The sequence below is a fragment of the Mustelus asterias genome, chromosome 21 (assembly GCF_964213995.1).
Source record: "Mustelus asterias chromosome 21, sMusAst1.hap1.1, whole genome shotgun sequence".
Classification (NCBI taxonomy): domain Eukaryota; kingdom Metazoa; phylum Chordata; class Chondrichthyes; order Carcharhiniformes; family Triakidae; genus Mustelus; species Mustelus asterias.
Window position 1 is genome coordinate 6,286,595 of NC_135821.1, and position 15,322 is coordinate 6,301,916.

At 49.9% G+C, this 15,322-nt stretch overlaps 1 protein-coding gene across 1 annotated transcript in view; it reads right to left on the reverse strand.

Moving 5' to 3' along the window:
* Window positions 1-534: 534 nt before the first annotated feature.
* The window catches only part of LOC144509504 (arf-GAP with dual PH domain-containing protein 1-like), a 43,854-nt gene continuing 29,066 nt past the window's right edge, over window positions 535-15,322 (reverse strand). The window contains exons 3-5 of the mRNA XM_078238410.1: window positions 11,163-11,254; window positions 8,924-9,006; window positions 535-668 (exon numbers count right to left, since the gene is read on the reverse strand). Of these exons, the coding sequence (XP_078094536.1) occupies window positions 535-668; window positions 8,924-9,006; window positions 11,163-11,254 (309 nt within the window). The remainder of the gene's footprint in view (window positions 669-8,923; window positions 9,007-11,162; window positions 11,255-15,322) is intronic.

Sequence of the window (15,322 nt, forward strand, 5' to 3'; positions counted from 1 at the left end):
TAAGAAGTCTCACAACAGCAGGTTAAAGTCTGACAGGTTTATTTGGAATCACGAGCTTTCGGAGCGCTGCTCCTTCATCAGGTGAGTGGAGAGTTGGATTCACAAACAGGGCATATATAGACACGGACTCAATTGCAAGGTAATGGTTGGAATGCGAGTCTTAACAGGTAACTAAGTCTTTACAGGTACAGACAATGCGAGACTTGATTACCTGTAAAGACTCGCATTCCAACCGTTATCTTGCAATTGTGTCTTTGTCTATATACGCCGTGTTTGTGAACCCAACTCTCCACTCGCCTGATGAAGGAGCAGCGCTCCGAAAGCTCGCGATTCCAAATAAACCTGCTGGACTTTAACCTGATGTTGTGAGACTTCTTACCCTTGTCCAACGCCGGCATCTCCACATGTTGACAGTAAGTGCAGCCTGCAGTTCTTCCCACTTTTAACTGCCCCCTGCACCCTCCCCACCTTCCCCCCCTCCCCCCCCCCCCCCCCCCCCCCCCCGCAACCCCCCATCATTGATTCAAAACCAATTCAGAACAGGACTAAACCTACGTCGGTCTTCGCAAAGTACTTCAGAGTGCCTTCGGCCTCCGACAGGACAAACTTCCGGTTGAGGAACTGTCCGTTATCCCTGCCACGTTTCCATAGAAACCCTTCTCTGTAACCTGAGGGAGAAAACACGCGGAGATGTGTTGAGGTTATTTGGCAAGCGAGCGATGGTGGGGTTGAGGCAATGCGGACCCCCTCATAACTCTGAGCAATGCAAATCATCCTGGAATCAAGCTTTACCACGGAACTGCGCAGAATTGACGGTGTAAACAGCCAGCGAAAACCCAGGGAGAATTATTAGATTTATTCAGAGTTATTAAGGCGTAAAGGGTGCAAAGAAGATTCACAGAGTTGAGGAGAAACTACTTCTCCCAAAGGGTTGTGAATCTGTGGAATTCGCTCCCCCAAAGTGCGGTGGATGTTGGGACAGTGAGTAAATTTGAGGAGGAGTTAGACAGATTTTTAATGGGTTGAAGGGTTATGGGGAGAAGGCAGGAAAATGGTGATGAGGAGCCTATCAGCCATGATTGAATGGCGGAGCAGACTCAATGGGCCGAATGGCCTAATTCTGCTCCTATATCTTATGGACTGATGATGTTACCGGGACTGGAAGGTTTGAATTATAAGGAGAGGCTGGATAGGCTGGGACTTTTTTTCCCTGGAGCGTCGGAAGATGAGAGGTGACCTTATAGAGGTTTATAAAATCATGAGGGGCATCGATAAGGTGAATAGCCCAGGTCTTTTTCCCAGGGTAGGGAAGTCCAAAACTAGAGGGCACAGATTTAAGGTGAGAGGGGAAAGGTTTAAAAGGGACCTGAGGGGCAACTTTCCCACACAGAGGGTGGTGCGTGTATGGAATGAGCTGCCAGAGGGGGTGGTAGAGGCGGGTACAATTACAACATTTAAAGCAAAGTAAAAAAGTAAAGTTTATTTATTAGTCCCACGTAAGGCTTACGTTAACACTGCAATGAAGTTACTGTGAAAATTCCCCAAGTCGCCACACTCCGGCACCTGTTTGGGTCAATGCACCCTAACCAGCACGTCTTTCAGACTATGGGAGGAAACCGGAGCACCCGGAGGAAAACCACGCAGACACGGGGGAGAATGTGGAAACTCCACACAGACAGTGACCCAAGCCGGGAATCGAACCCGGGTCCCTGGCACTGTGAAGCAGCGGTGCTAATCACTGTGCCACCGTGTCATAAATGTCATTTAAAAGACATTTGGACAGGTACATGGGTGGGAAAGGTTTAGAGGGATACGGGCCAAACACAGGCAAATGGGACTAGTTCAGTTTAGGAAACCTGGTCAGCCTGGACGAGTTGGGCCGAAGGGCCTGTTTCCGTGCTGTATATCTTTGTGACTTTGATTCGAACCAACTTTTCTTCTTTCCAAAGGCTGGGCCTTCGGGCCACGCCCTGGGCCTCTGGGCCTCTCCTAAGCGGGTTATTTGCCTGAAAGCTGACAGTTTTAATGAACCAAAAATGAATGGCTTGCAGCAGCTAATTTAAATTTACTCAGACGCAATGTTACTGCTTTCCAGTTTTCAAAGTAAAGTTTATTTATCAGTCACAAGTAAGGCTTACATTAACGCTGCAATGAAGTTACTGTGAAATTCCCCTAGTCACCACACTCCGGCGTCTGTCCGGGTACACTGAGGGAAAGTTTAGCACGGCCAACGCACCCTAACCAGCACGTCTTTCGGACTGTGGGAGGAAACTGGAGTACCCGGAGAAAACCCACGCAGACACGGGGAGAACGTGCAAACTCCGCACAGACAGTGACCTAAGCCGGGAATCGAACCCGGGTCCCTGGCGCTGTGAGGCAGCTGTGCTAACCACTGTGCCACCAGTCAGTGTACAGATACCTCCTCAAGAGAGAGGGGGCTGAGAGACACCAGTCAGTGTGCAGATATCTCCCTGAGAGCGAGGTCTGAGAGAGACACCAGTCAGTGTACAGATATCTCCCTGAGAGAGAGAGAGAGGGGACTGAGAGACACCAGTCAGTGTACAGATATCTCCCTGAAAGAGAGAAAGAGAGAAAGAGAGAGAGCGAAAGTGGACTGAGAGATATCAATCAGTGTATAGAAATCTCCCTAAGGGGGAACTGAGAGACACCAGTCAGTGTCCAGATAGCTTCCTGAGAGAGAGGTCTGAGAGACACCTGTCAGTGTACAGATATCTCCCAGAGAGAGAGAGTGAGAGAGGACTGAGAGACACCAGTCAGTGTACAGATATCTCCCTGAGAGAGAGAAAGAGAGAGAGAGGGGACTGAGAGACACCAGTCAGTGTACAGATATTTCCTTGAGAGAGAAGTCTGAGAGACACCCGTCAGTGTACAGATATCTCCCTGAGAGAGAGAAAGAGAGAGAGAGGGGACTGAGAGACACCAGTCAGTGTACAGATATCTCCCTGAGAGAGAGAGGGGACTGAGAGACACCAGTCAGTGTACAGATATCTCCCTGAGAGAGAGAGGGAGAGGGGACTGAGAAAAATCAGCTTCGATGCTGGTGGGATGGAACTGGATGGAGGTAGAAGGATGGGGAAATTAGGCACAGTATATGGGCTGAAGTGGCTCCAGAATGAAGAAGTTGGCATTGGAAACTCAGGATCTGCAGGTTCAATAATTTGATATTCCTTAAGCAACACTGCTGGGATTCAGAGAGACCCGTCACTGGCTGTTTGAATTCTTGATGTGGAGATGCCGGCGTTGGACTGGGGTAAACACAGTAAGAAGTTTAACAACACCAGGTTAAAGTCCAACAGGTTTATTTGGTAGTAAAAGCCACACAAGCTTTCGGAGCTCCAAGCCCCTTCTTCAGGGGCTGAAGAAGGGGCTTGGAGCTCCGAAAGCTTGTGTGGCTTTTACTACCAAATAAACCTGTTGGACTTTAACCTGGTGTTGCGTGGGGTTCTTGATTATGCTGGTTGCTTTGCCGAGGCAGCGGGAAGTGTAGACAGAGTCAATGGATGGGAGGCTGGTTTGCGTGATGGATTGGGCTACATTCACGACCTTTTGTAGTTCCTTGCAGTCTTGGGTAGAGCAGGAGCCATACCAAGCTGTGATACAACCAGAAAGAATGCTTTCTATGGTGCATCTGTAAAAGTTGGTGAGAGTTGTAGTGGACATGCCAAATTTCCCCAGTCTTCTGAGAAAGTAGAGGCGTTGATGGGCTTTCTTAACTATAGTGTCGGCATGAGGGGACCAGGACAGGTTGTTGGCGATCTGGACACCTAAAAACCTGAAGCTCTCGACCCTTTCTACTTTGTCCTCATTGATGTAGACAGGGGCATGTTCTCCTTTACGCTTCCTGAAGTTGATGACAATCTCCTTCATTTTGTTGACATTGAGGGAGAGATTATTGTCGTATGTAAATGCATTAGAAGCAGTTCACAGAAGGTTTACCGGACTAATACCAGGATTGGGCGGGTTGTCCTACGAGGAAAGGTTGGAGAGGTTGGGCTTGTATCTGCTGGAGTTTAGAAGAGTAAGAGGCGACTTGATTGAAATCTTTAAGATCCCGAGGAGGTATTGACAGGGTGGATGTGGAGAGGATGTTTCCTCTTGTGGGAGATTCTAGAATGAGGTGGGGTCACTACTTAAAAATAAGGGCTCCATTTAAGATGGAGATGAGGAGAATATTTTTCTCTCAGAAGGTGGTGAGTTTCTGGAACTCTCTTCCTCTGAAGGCCGTGGGAGCAGAAACTCTGAATATTTAGATTCAGAACTCGATAGATTCTTGATTAATGAGGGGGTGAAAGGTTATTGGGGGTCGGGAGGATGTGGGGTCGAGGTTACAGTCAGACCAGCCATGATCTTATTGAATGGGGCAGCAGGCTCGAAGGGCCGAGTGGCCTACGCCTGCTCCTAATTCGTACATTCATGTGTGTTCCTGGGACCAATATTAATTCGTAAACGAATGTCTTTGTGTGGTCATAAGTGGGATCTTACTGTGCGTACATTGGCAGCTTCATTTTATACAAAGAACAAAGAACAGTACAGCACAGGAACAGGCCCTTTGGCCCTCCAAGCCTGCACCGATCATGATGCCTGTCTAAACTAAAACCATATGCACTTACAGAGTCCATATCCTTCCATTCCCATCCTATTCATGTATTCGTCTAGTTGCCCCTTAAATGCTGCTATCGTACCTGCTCCCACCACCTCCCCGGGCAGCGCGTTCCAGACATTCCCCACCCTCCGTATAAAAAAAACTTGCCTCGCACATCTCCTCTAAACTTTTCCCCACACACCTTTAGGGGCAGCACCGTGGCCCAGTGGTTAGCACTGCTGCCTCACAGTGCCAGGGACCTGGGTTCGACTCCTGGCCTCGGGTCACTGTCTGTGTGGGGTTTGCACGTTCTCCCCGTGTCTGCGCGGGTTTCCTCCGGGTGCTCCGGTTTCCTCCCACAGTCTGAAAGACGTGCGGGTTAGGGTGCATTGACCCGAACAGGTGCCGGAGTGTGGCGACTAGGGGAATTTCACAGTAACTTCATTGCAGTGTTAATGTAAGCCTTACTTGCGACTAATAAATAAACACTTTACTTTTATATGCCCGAGTGCTTGACTTTTCTAACCTAGGAAAGAGCACCTGACTATCCAGCGACTGCACTTCAGAAAGGTACTGCATTGGCTGTTAACCACTTTGAGACACTGAGGTTTGAAAGGTGCTATTTAAATGCAAGTTCTTTCCATTTTAAGAACAGTGTGTTGTACTGGTTGAGTGCCCCTGAACGGTGTGGAGAGTTTACCACTACGTTGTTTTAGTTGTTTTTTTAGAGTGGGAAAAGCATTTGGCTGTTCACTTGAAGCAGCATAGCATGTAAGGCTACTGGAAACTGGGGTTAGAACAGACAGGTGGTTAGCGCTGCTGCCTCACAGCGCCAGGGACCCGGGTTCGATTCCCAGCTTGGGTCACTGTCTGTGTGGGTTTCCTCCGGGTGCTCCCGTTTCCTCCCGCACTCCAAAGATGTGTGGGTTCGGTTGATTGGTCAGCTAAATGTGCAGACTAAATGGGGATAGGGTGGGAGCTGGGCTATTTCGGAGAGTCGGTACAGAATCGATAGGCTGAATGGCCTCCTCCTGGACTGTTGAGATTCTATGGTGCTTGATGGCTGGCACAGACGCGATGGGCCGAAAGGCCTCTTTCTGTGCTGTAATGACTCCATGATAAGGAGGGCTGGGGGCTGGGTGTCCCTGAACTTGAGCTGTGCCAGACTGGGTCAGTGTACTGTGGTTTGGGTAAGTGTGGATTATTGCTACAGAGAGAGGGGGAAGGAGGGAGAGAGAGAGAGAGGGAGAGACAGAGTGAGAGAGAGATAGAGGGAGAGAGAGAGTGAGGGAGAGAGAGAGTGAGAAAGAGGGAAAGACAGAGGGGGAGAAAGAGAGAGCGGGGGAGAGAGAGAGAGAGAGAGAGAGGGGGGAAAGGGGAGAGAGAGGGAGAGATAGAGGAAGAGAAACAGAGGGGGAGAGAGAGCGGGAGAGAGAGAGGGAGAGAGAGAAGGGGAGAGAGAGAGAGGGGACGAGGGGGAGAGAGAGGGAGGGAGAGAGAGAGGGGGAAGGGGAGAGAGAGAGAGAGAGGGAAGGGGAGAGAGAGGCAGAGAGAGAGAAACAGAGAGGAGAGAGAGAGGGAGGGGGAGAGAGGGACAGAGAGGGAGAGAGACAGAGAGAGGGAGAGAGGGAGAGAGAGAAAGTGAGAGAGAGAGAGAGAGTTGGGAGAGACAGAGAGAGATTCAGGGAGAGACAGAGAGAGAGAGAGTCAGGGAGAGACAGAGAGAGAGGCAGAGAGAGAGGATAGAGAGGGAGAGAGGGAAGGAGAGGGAGAGAGACAGAGTGAGAGAGACAGCGGGAGAGAGACAGAGAGGGAGAGACAGAGAGGGAGAGACAGAGAGAGGGAGAGACAGAGAGGGAGAGAGAGAAAGTGAGAAGAGAGAGAGAGTCGGGAGAGACAGAGAGAGAGAGAGAGTCAGGGAGAGACAGAGACAGAGAGGCAGAGAGCGAGAGAGAGGATAGAGAGGGAGAGAGGGAAGGAGAGGGAGAGAGACAGAGAAGGAGAGAGGGAGAGAGGGAAGGAGAGAGGGAAGGAGAGGGAGAGAGACAGAGAGGGAGAGGGGGAGAGAGACAGAGTGAGAGAGACAGCGGGAGAGAGACAGAGAGGGAGAGACAGAGAGGGAGAGAGAGTCAGGGAGAGACAGAGACAGAGAGGCAGAGAGAGAGCGGATAGAGAGGGAGAGAGGGAAGGAGAGGGAGAGAGACAGAGAGAGAGAGATAGAGTGAGAGGGAGTGAGAGTTGGGGAGAGACAGGGTGTGCTGAGTTTTGCTCGGATTATTGGTGATCGGATCAGCGAGCAGCCTCTTGCTGGGAGAGGCACTGAGAGGCAGTCGGCAGCGCGAAGATAACTTGTCTCTCGGAATCTGATGCAGTAACTCTGAAGAGAATGGAGTTCCTCTTTATAAAAACTGCACTAGTTTCAGCCATGTTACTGGCTGGCTGATTCGCTGATAAGACAGTTGGTTCTTAAAAAGTGTCACTAAAAATGGACAGTTTTCTGAAAAAACACCCTGTGCTGTGATAGGCACTCGTTCACTCAGCTGTGAAGACACAATCCAAACACAAAGGTGCACAGAACGGGAGCTGCCCACAATACTCTGGTCTGAAAACCTTCCTCGATGTGTGAGCCGCTGTAGCCAGTGTTCAGTAACCAGGCAGGCAGGGCAGTCCGAGGTTGGATCGATGGCTGCTCTGTGCTGGCTGAACTCATCTTTCCAATTCCATTTTGCAAATGGGCGTTGCTGGCCATCCCTAATTGCCCCTTGAGAAGGTGGTGGTGAGCCGCCTTCCTGAGCCAGTGACACATTAGAAATCATAGAATCCCTACAGTGCAGAAGAAGGCCATTCGGCCCATTGGGTCTGCACCGACTCTTCGACAGAGCGTTCCACCCAGGCCCTACCCCATTAATCCCTGTAACCCACACATCCTGGGACACTAAGGGGCAATTTAGCATGGCCGATCCACCTAACCTGCACATCTTTGGACATTAAGGGGCAATATAGCATGGTCAATCCCCCTAACCTACACATCTTTGGACACTAAGGGGCAATTTAGCATGGCCAATCCACCTAACCTACACATCCTGGGACACTGAGGGGCAATTTACCATGGCCAATTCCCCTAACCTGCACATCTTTGGACACTAAGGGGCAATTTAGCATGGCCAATCCACCTAACTGACACATCCTGGGACACAAAGGGGCAATTTAGCATGGCCAATCCACCCCACCTGCACGTCTTTTGGACTGTGGGAGGAAATTGGAGCACCCGGAGGAAGCCCACGCAGACACGGAGAGAACGTGCAGACTCCGCACAGTTAGCCAAGGCCAGACTCGAACCCGGGTCCCTGGCGCTGTGAGGCAGCAGTGCTACCCATTGGGAATTTATGAAAGTCAGACATCTTCCGGGTCACTGTTACTGATCACGGCTCAAACTGAATTCAAATTCTCAAACTGGCACGGCAGGATTTAAACTCCGGATGGGGGGGATTTTCCAGCCTTGCTCGTCCCAAGACCGGAAAACTCCACCCAAAGTCAACGGACCTTTGCATGGTCAGTGTCTGGCCCGCTACGATTCCCATGGGGGGAGAGCGGGGCGGGAAAATTCCGCCCTCTGTGTTACTAATCCGTGATCATAACGCTCAGCCAAAACTCCATTCACTGCAGCGGGACTGGAGAATCCCAGCCGCGGGCGAGGTCGGAGAATCCCGGCCAACGTTTTGTGTCCGTCTGACCCCTGCCATGTGGTGAGGAGAGGATGCCGCCTTTCATAGCCAAATAGCCTGCCAGCTGTAGAGTTGAATGTCGCTGAAAAGAGGGACATATTGCTGAAGTTTTTTATCTCGCACTCATCAGGACAAATGCAAGAATACCAAATTTCAAACTCTCACAACAATTTACACTGCACAGAAAGACGGTGCTGATTGGTCAAGCTTGAGGAACCTATAGTTACCCAGGGAATGGTGAGAATGGGGAGGTCGCTATCACAGGGAATGGTGAGAATGGGGAGGTCGCTATCACAGGGAATGGTGAGAATGGGGAGGTCGCTATCACAGGAAGTGGTGGAGGTGGACAGGGGGATGGATAAGGGGAGAGAGGAATAGTGTGTAATGTTGAGAGGAAGATGAGGGGAGAGTTTGTTGGAACAGTGGGCAGAATGGCCTCATTCTATGCTGTACAGTCAATGGGATTTTACTCTTTAGCAAGTCTCTAGGAGAGAAAGATCATTGTTGGGTTGGCAGGACACCACTGAGGTCTAACAGAGAATGAATCAACAAGGGAGAGAAATATTCGGAAAAGGGTCAAATGGCCCCCCCTTACCTGTAGCGTAGGGTAGCGGCTTGGTTCCCTCGATGAAGTCCTTCCGTTCATACTTGGATCGAATCCATTGTTCCCGCAGCACCCTGCAACACCCAAGGGAGCCTGACATCAGCAACTCTCACAGGTAGCCCAGAGTGTGACCCCAGAAGCCCAATGTGAGACAGATAGCCCAGTGTGTGAGACAGGTAACCCGGAGAGAGAGACATGGAAACCCGGAGTGACACAGGAATCCCGGAGAGAGACACAGGAATCCCGGAGTGAGACACAGGAATCCTGGAGTGAGACACAGGAATCCCGGAGCGAGACACAGGAATCCCGGAGAGAGACACAGGAATCCCGGAGTGAGACACAGGAATCCCGGAGAGAGACACAGGAATCTCAGAGTGAGACACAGGAATCTCGGAGTGAGACACAGGAATCCCGGAGTGAGACACAGGAATCCCGGAGAGAGACACAGGAATCTCAGAGTGAGACACAGGAATCTCGGAGTGAGACACAGGAATCCCGGAGTGAGACACAGGAATCCTGGAGTGAGACACAGGAATCCTGGAGTGAGACACAGGAATCCCGGAGAGAGACACAGGAATCCCGGAGTGAGACACAGGAATCCCGGAGTGAGACACAGGAATCCCGGAGTGAGACACAGGAATCCCGGAGAGAGACACAGGAATCCCGGAGAGAGACACAGGAATCTCAGAGTGAGACACAGGAATCTCGGAGTGAGACACAGGAATCCTGGAGAGAGACACAGGAATCCCGGAGTGAGACACAGGAATCCCGGACAGAGACACAGGAATCCCGGAGTGAGAGACACAGGAATCCCGGACAGAGACACAGGAATCCCAGAGAGAGACACATGGAAACCCGGAGTGAGACACAGGAATCCCGGAGAGAGACACATGGAAACCCGGAGTGAGACACAGGAATCCCGGAGAGAGACAGAGGAATTCCAGAGTGTGACACAGGAATCCCGGAGAGAGACACAGGAATCCCAGAGAGAGACACATGGAAACCCAGTGAGAGACACAGGAATCCCGGAATGAGACACAGGAATCCCGGACAGAGACACAGGAATCCCAGAGAGAGACACATGGAAACCCGGAGTGAGACACATGGAAACCCGGAGTGAGACACAGGAATCCCGGAATGAGACACAGGAATCCCGGAGAGAGACCAAGGAATCTCGGAGTGAGACACAGGAATCCCGGAGTGAGACACAGGAATCCCGAAGAGAGACACAGGAATCTCGGAGACACAGGAATCCCAGAGTGAGACACAGGAATCCCGAAGAGAGACACAGAAATCTCGGACAGAGACACAGGAATTCCGGAGTGAGACACAGGAATCTCGGAGAGAGACACAGGAATTCCGGAGTGAGACACAGGAATCCCGGAGTGAGACACAGGAATCTTGGAGAGAGACACAGGAATTCCGGAGTGAGACACAGGAATCCCGGAGTGAGACACAGGAATCTTGGAGAGAGACACAGGAATTCCAGAGTGAGACACAGGAATCCCGGAGTAAGACTCTGGGATTTCTGTGGGGAGGCGATGGCCGAGTGGTATTATCGCTGGATTATTAATCCAGAAACTCAGCTAATGTTCTGGGGACCCGGGTTCGAATCCCGCCACGGCAGATGGTGGAATTTAGAAACGTAGAAAAATAGAAAAACTACAGCACAAAATTTGAATTCGATTAAAATATATCTGGAATTAAGAATCTACTGATGACCATGAAGCTCATTGTCGATTGTTGGAAAAACCCATCTGGGTCACTAATGTCCCTTTAGGGAAGGAAGTCTGCCGTCCTTACCCGGTCTGACCTACATGTGACTCCAGAGCAACAGCAATGTGGTTGAGTCTCAACTGCCCTCCAGGGGCAACTAGGGATGGGCAATAAATGCTGGCCCAGCCAATGACGCCCATGTCCCACGAATGAATTGAAAAAAAGACACAGGGAAACCCGGAGTGAGACACAGGAATCCCAGAGAGAGAGAGACACAGGGAAACCCGGAGTGAGACACAACTAACCCAGAGTGTGACACAGGTAGCCCAGGGTGTGGTGCCCCTGAGGCCTTGCATTGCACAGTTAAACCAATAGAAGTGAAACAGTTTAGCACTGCCAAAATTGTCCAGATGATCTGGATGACACAAGTATTGACGCAATGACCCTCTCCCACAATCCTAACTCCGATGGAAAGACAGATAGGTGCTGTATACAGAGGGTCTACTGTACTCACTGACAATCCATGTAGGTTGGTATGTAATAATACGTTGGAACAAAGGCTTCATACTTCTCCTTGGCTGCTCCATTTCCATGTTGGGCCATATACTGGAAGGGAGACAGGTATTAATCTTCAAGACTGGTGGAGGATGTAAGCGCACATTGAACTGGCGTCCCATATTGCCCTGCTTTGGGATCGCTGCCAGTGTCAATGTTCACCCGGACGCAATGGGCACACTAAACGACCCAGGGGTCCAAAAATTTAGCATGTCAGCTACGACTCTCACCAACTTTTACAGATGCACCATAGAAAGCATTCTTTCTGGTTGTATCACAGCTTGGTATGGCTCCTGCTCTGCCCAAGACCGCAAGGAACTATAAAGGGTTGTGAATGTAGCCCAATCCATCACGCAAACCAGCCTCCCGTTCATTGACTCTGTCTACACTTCCTGCTGCCTCGGAAAAGCAGCCAGCATAATTAAGGACCCCACACACCCCGGACATTCCCTCTTCCACCTTCTTCCTTCGGGAAAAAGCTACCAAAGTCTGAGGTCACGTACCAACCGACTCAAGAGCAGCTTCTTCCCTGCTGCTGTCAGACTTACCTGAATGGACCTACCTCGCATTAAATTAATCTTTCTCTACGCCCTAGCTATGACTGTAACACTACATTCTGCACTCTCTCCTTTCCTTCTCTATGAACGGTACGCTTTGTCTGTATAGCGCGCAAGAAACAATACTTTTCACTCTATACAAATACATGTGACAATAAAAAATCAAATCAAATCAAAAATCTTCTCACGCTGAGGCTTTTCACTCTTCATTCCCCATCAATCTTCAAGCCCAGTGCCTCACCCTCGCTGTCTAGGGATGGTGAGAACACATCTAGCTTTCTTCCTGGATTCTCTATGTAGAATGGTCCTGGGGTGAGATACTGGGGAAAGTTGACAGTTGTGGAATTCCCCCCCAGTGAGGCCAGCCTCTTGTGTATAAATCACTTCATGGCCTTTCCCCTCCTAATCTGGGTAAATTCCTCCAGCCCCACGACTCTTCCCCTCCTCCAAATGCTCTGTCGTACAGTTGATAAGGAGGATGTGCAGGATATTCTGGAGGGTCTGAAAATAGATAAATCCCCTGGTCCGGATGGGATTTATCCAAGGATTCTCTGGGAGGCAAGAGAAGTGATTGCAGAGCCTCTGGCTCTGATCTTCAGGTCGTCGTTGGCCTCTGGTATAGTACCAGAAGATTGGAGGTTAGCGAATGTTGTCCCATTGTTTAAGAAGGGGAACAGAGACTTCCCCGGGAATTATAGACCGGTGAGTCTCACTTCTGTTGTCGGCAAGATGTTGGAAAAAATTATAAGGGATAGGATTTATAGTTATTTGGAGAGTAATGAATTGATAGGTGATAGTCAGCATGGTTTTGTGGCAGGTAGGTCGTGCCTTACTAACCTTATTGAGTTTTTTGAGAAAGTGACCAAGGAGGTGGATGGGGGCAAGGCAGTGGACGTGGTATATATGGATTTTAGTAAGGCGTTTGATAAGGTTCACCATGGTAGGCTTCTGCAGAAAATGCAGATGTATGGGATTGGGGGTGATCTAGGAAATTGGATCAGGAATTGGCTAGCGGATAGGAAACAGAGGGTGGTGGTTGATAGTAAATATTCATCATGGAGTGCGGTTACAAGTGGTGTACCTCAGGGATCTGTTTTGGGGCCACTGCTGTTTGTAATATTTATTAATGATCTGGATGAGGGTATAGTTGGGTGGATTAGCAAATTTGCTGATGACACCAAAGTCGGTGGTGTGGTAGACAGTGAGGAAGGGTGTCGTAGTTTGCAGGAAGACTTAGACAGGTTGCAAAGTTGGGCCGAGAGGTGGCGGATGGAGTTTAATGCGGAGAAGTGTGAGGTAATTCACTTTGGTAGGAATAACAGATGTGTTGAGTATAGGGCTAACGGGAGGACTTTGAATAGTGTGGAGGAGCAGAGGGATCTAGGTGTATGTGTGCATAGATCCCTGAAAGTTGGGAATCAAGTAGATAAGGTTGTTAAGAAGGCATATGGTGTCTTGGCGTTTATTGGTAGGGGGATTGAATTTAGGAGTCGTAGCGTTATGTTGCAACTGTACACAACTCTGGTGCGGCCGCACTTGGAGTACTGTGTGCAGTTCTGGTCCCCACATTACAGGAAGGATGTGGAGGCTTTGGAGAGGGTGCAGAGGAGGTTTACCAGGATGTTGCCTGGTATGGAGGGGAGATCCCATGAGGAGAGGCTGAGGGATTTGGGATTGTTTTCGCTGGAAAGGCGGCGGCTAAGAGGGGATCTTATTGAAACATATAAGATGATTAGAGGTTTAGATAGGGTGGATAGTGATAGCCTTTTTCCTCTGATGGAGAAATCCAGCACGAGGGGGCATGGCTTTAAATTGAGGGGGGGTAGTTATAGAACCGATGTCAGGGGTAGGTTCTTTACCCAGAGGGTGGTGAGGGATTGGAATGCCCTGCCAGCATCAGTAGTAAATGCGCCTAGTTTGGGGGCGTTTAAGAGATCCGTAGATAGGTTCATGGACGAAAAGAAATTGGTTTAGGTTGGAGGGTCACAGTTTTTTTTTTTTAACTGGTCGGTGCAACATCGTGGGCCGAAGGGCCTGTTCTGCGCTGTAATGTTCTATGTTCTATGTTCTAACCCATCTCTTCCCTCCGCCACTGGCAGCCGTGCCTTCAGCTGCCTGGACCCTAAGCTCTGAAATTCACTTCCGATACTTCTCCTGTCTCCATAAGACCATAAGACACAGGAGCAGAATTAGGCCACTCGGCCCATCGAGTCAACTCCGCCATTCAATCATGGCTGATATCTTTCTCATCCCCATTCTCCTGCCTTTTCCCCATAACCCCTGATCCCCTTATTAATCAAGAACCTATCTATCTCTGTCTTAAAGACACTCAATGACCTCTCCCTCTCTCTCTGAGCGGAATCTTACCACCGTCCACGCTGGCGAGATTTTCCCATCCCACGGCAGTGAGCGGAGACTTGGCTAGCCGCCAAATTCTCCGACCTCGCTGCAGCGGGAGCGTGACGTGAATGGCCGGTGAGATTGCACTCTGTATCTCTTCCTATAAGAACCTCCTTACAATTTACCTCCTTGACAAAGGTCTAAGTCACCCTTAATGGTTTCGTTTTTTGGTTTGGTATTCTCTTTTGTCCCCAGTCTCTTTGTGAAATGCCTTTGAGCATTGTATTGCAGGTTAAGGTGTTGTACGAATGTAAGTTACTATCTGAGGGAGAGCGGGTGGGAGAGAATTGGATATCTCTGTGTTATGAGCCTTTTAAAATCGCAAATCAGCTTTCAAACAGAAACTCAATGGCACAAAAAAAAAGCCTTAACCAAGCAAACCCTTCTGTGTAATTATACATTCCCCACGCCAGACATTCATTGTCTGAGAGAATAGCTCATTCAAAATTCAGTCCAAAGATGTGCGGGTTAGGTTGATTGGCCATGCTCAAAATTGCCCTTACTGTCCTGAGATGCGTAGGTTAGAGGGATTAGTGGGTAAAATATGTAGGGATATGGAAGTAGGGCCTGGGTGGGATTGTGGTCGGTGCAGACTCGATGGGCCGAATGGCCTCTTTCTGTACTGTAGGGTTTCTATAATTTCTACGAAAATTACAATCTCCTCGATTACCTCTGTAAAGTGCCAGAGTGCAACTGTTTCAGGCTTTGAGCTGTTTCACGGTGAAGATGTCTTGGGGGGGTGGGGGGTGCAGCCTTTCCAGATGGTAGCGAATACAGGCTGTAGCTGACTCATGTTGTAATGGGGCAGCACGGTGGCACAGTGGTTAGCACTGCTGCCTCGCAATGCCAGGGACCCGGGTTCAATTCTGCCTCCATCACTGCCTGGAAGTGTGCTGGAGGCAGGTTCAATCGGGGCGTTCAAGTCGATGATGATTTGAACAGAAACAATGTGCAGGGGTACGGGGGAAAGCCCAGGGAATGGTGCTAAGTCATGATGCTCGTTTGCAGAGCCGGTGCAGACATGATGGGCCGAATGGCCTCCTTCTGCACCCTAACAATTCTGATTCTTTGATCCCACATCCGCGGTGGCACAGTGGTTAGCACTGCTGCCTCACAGCGCCAGGGATCCGAGTTCGATTCCCGGCTTGGGTCACTGTCTGTG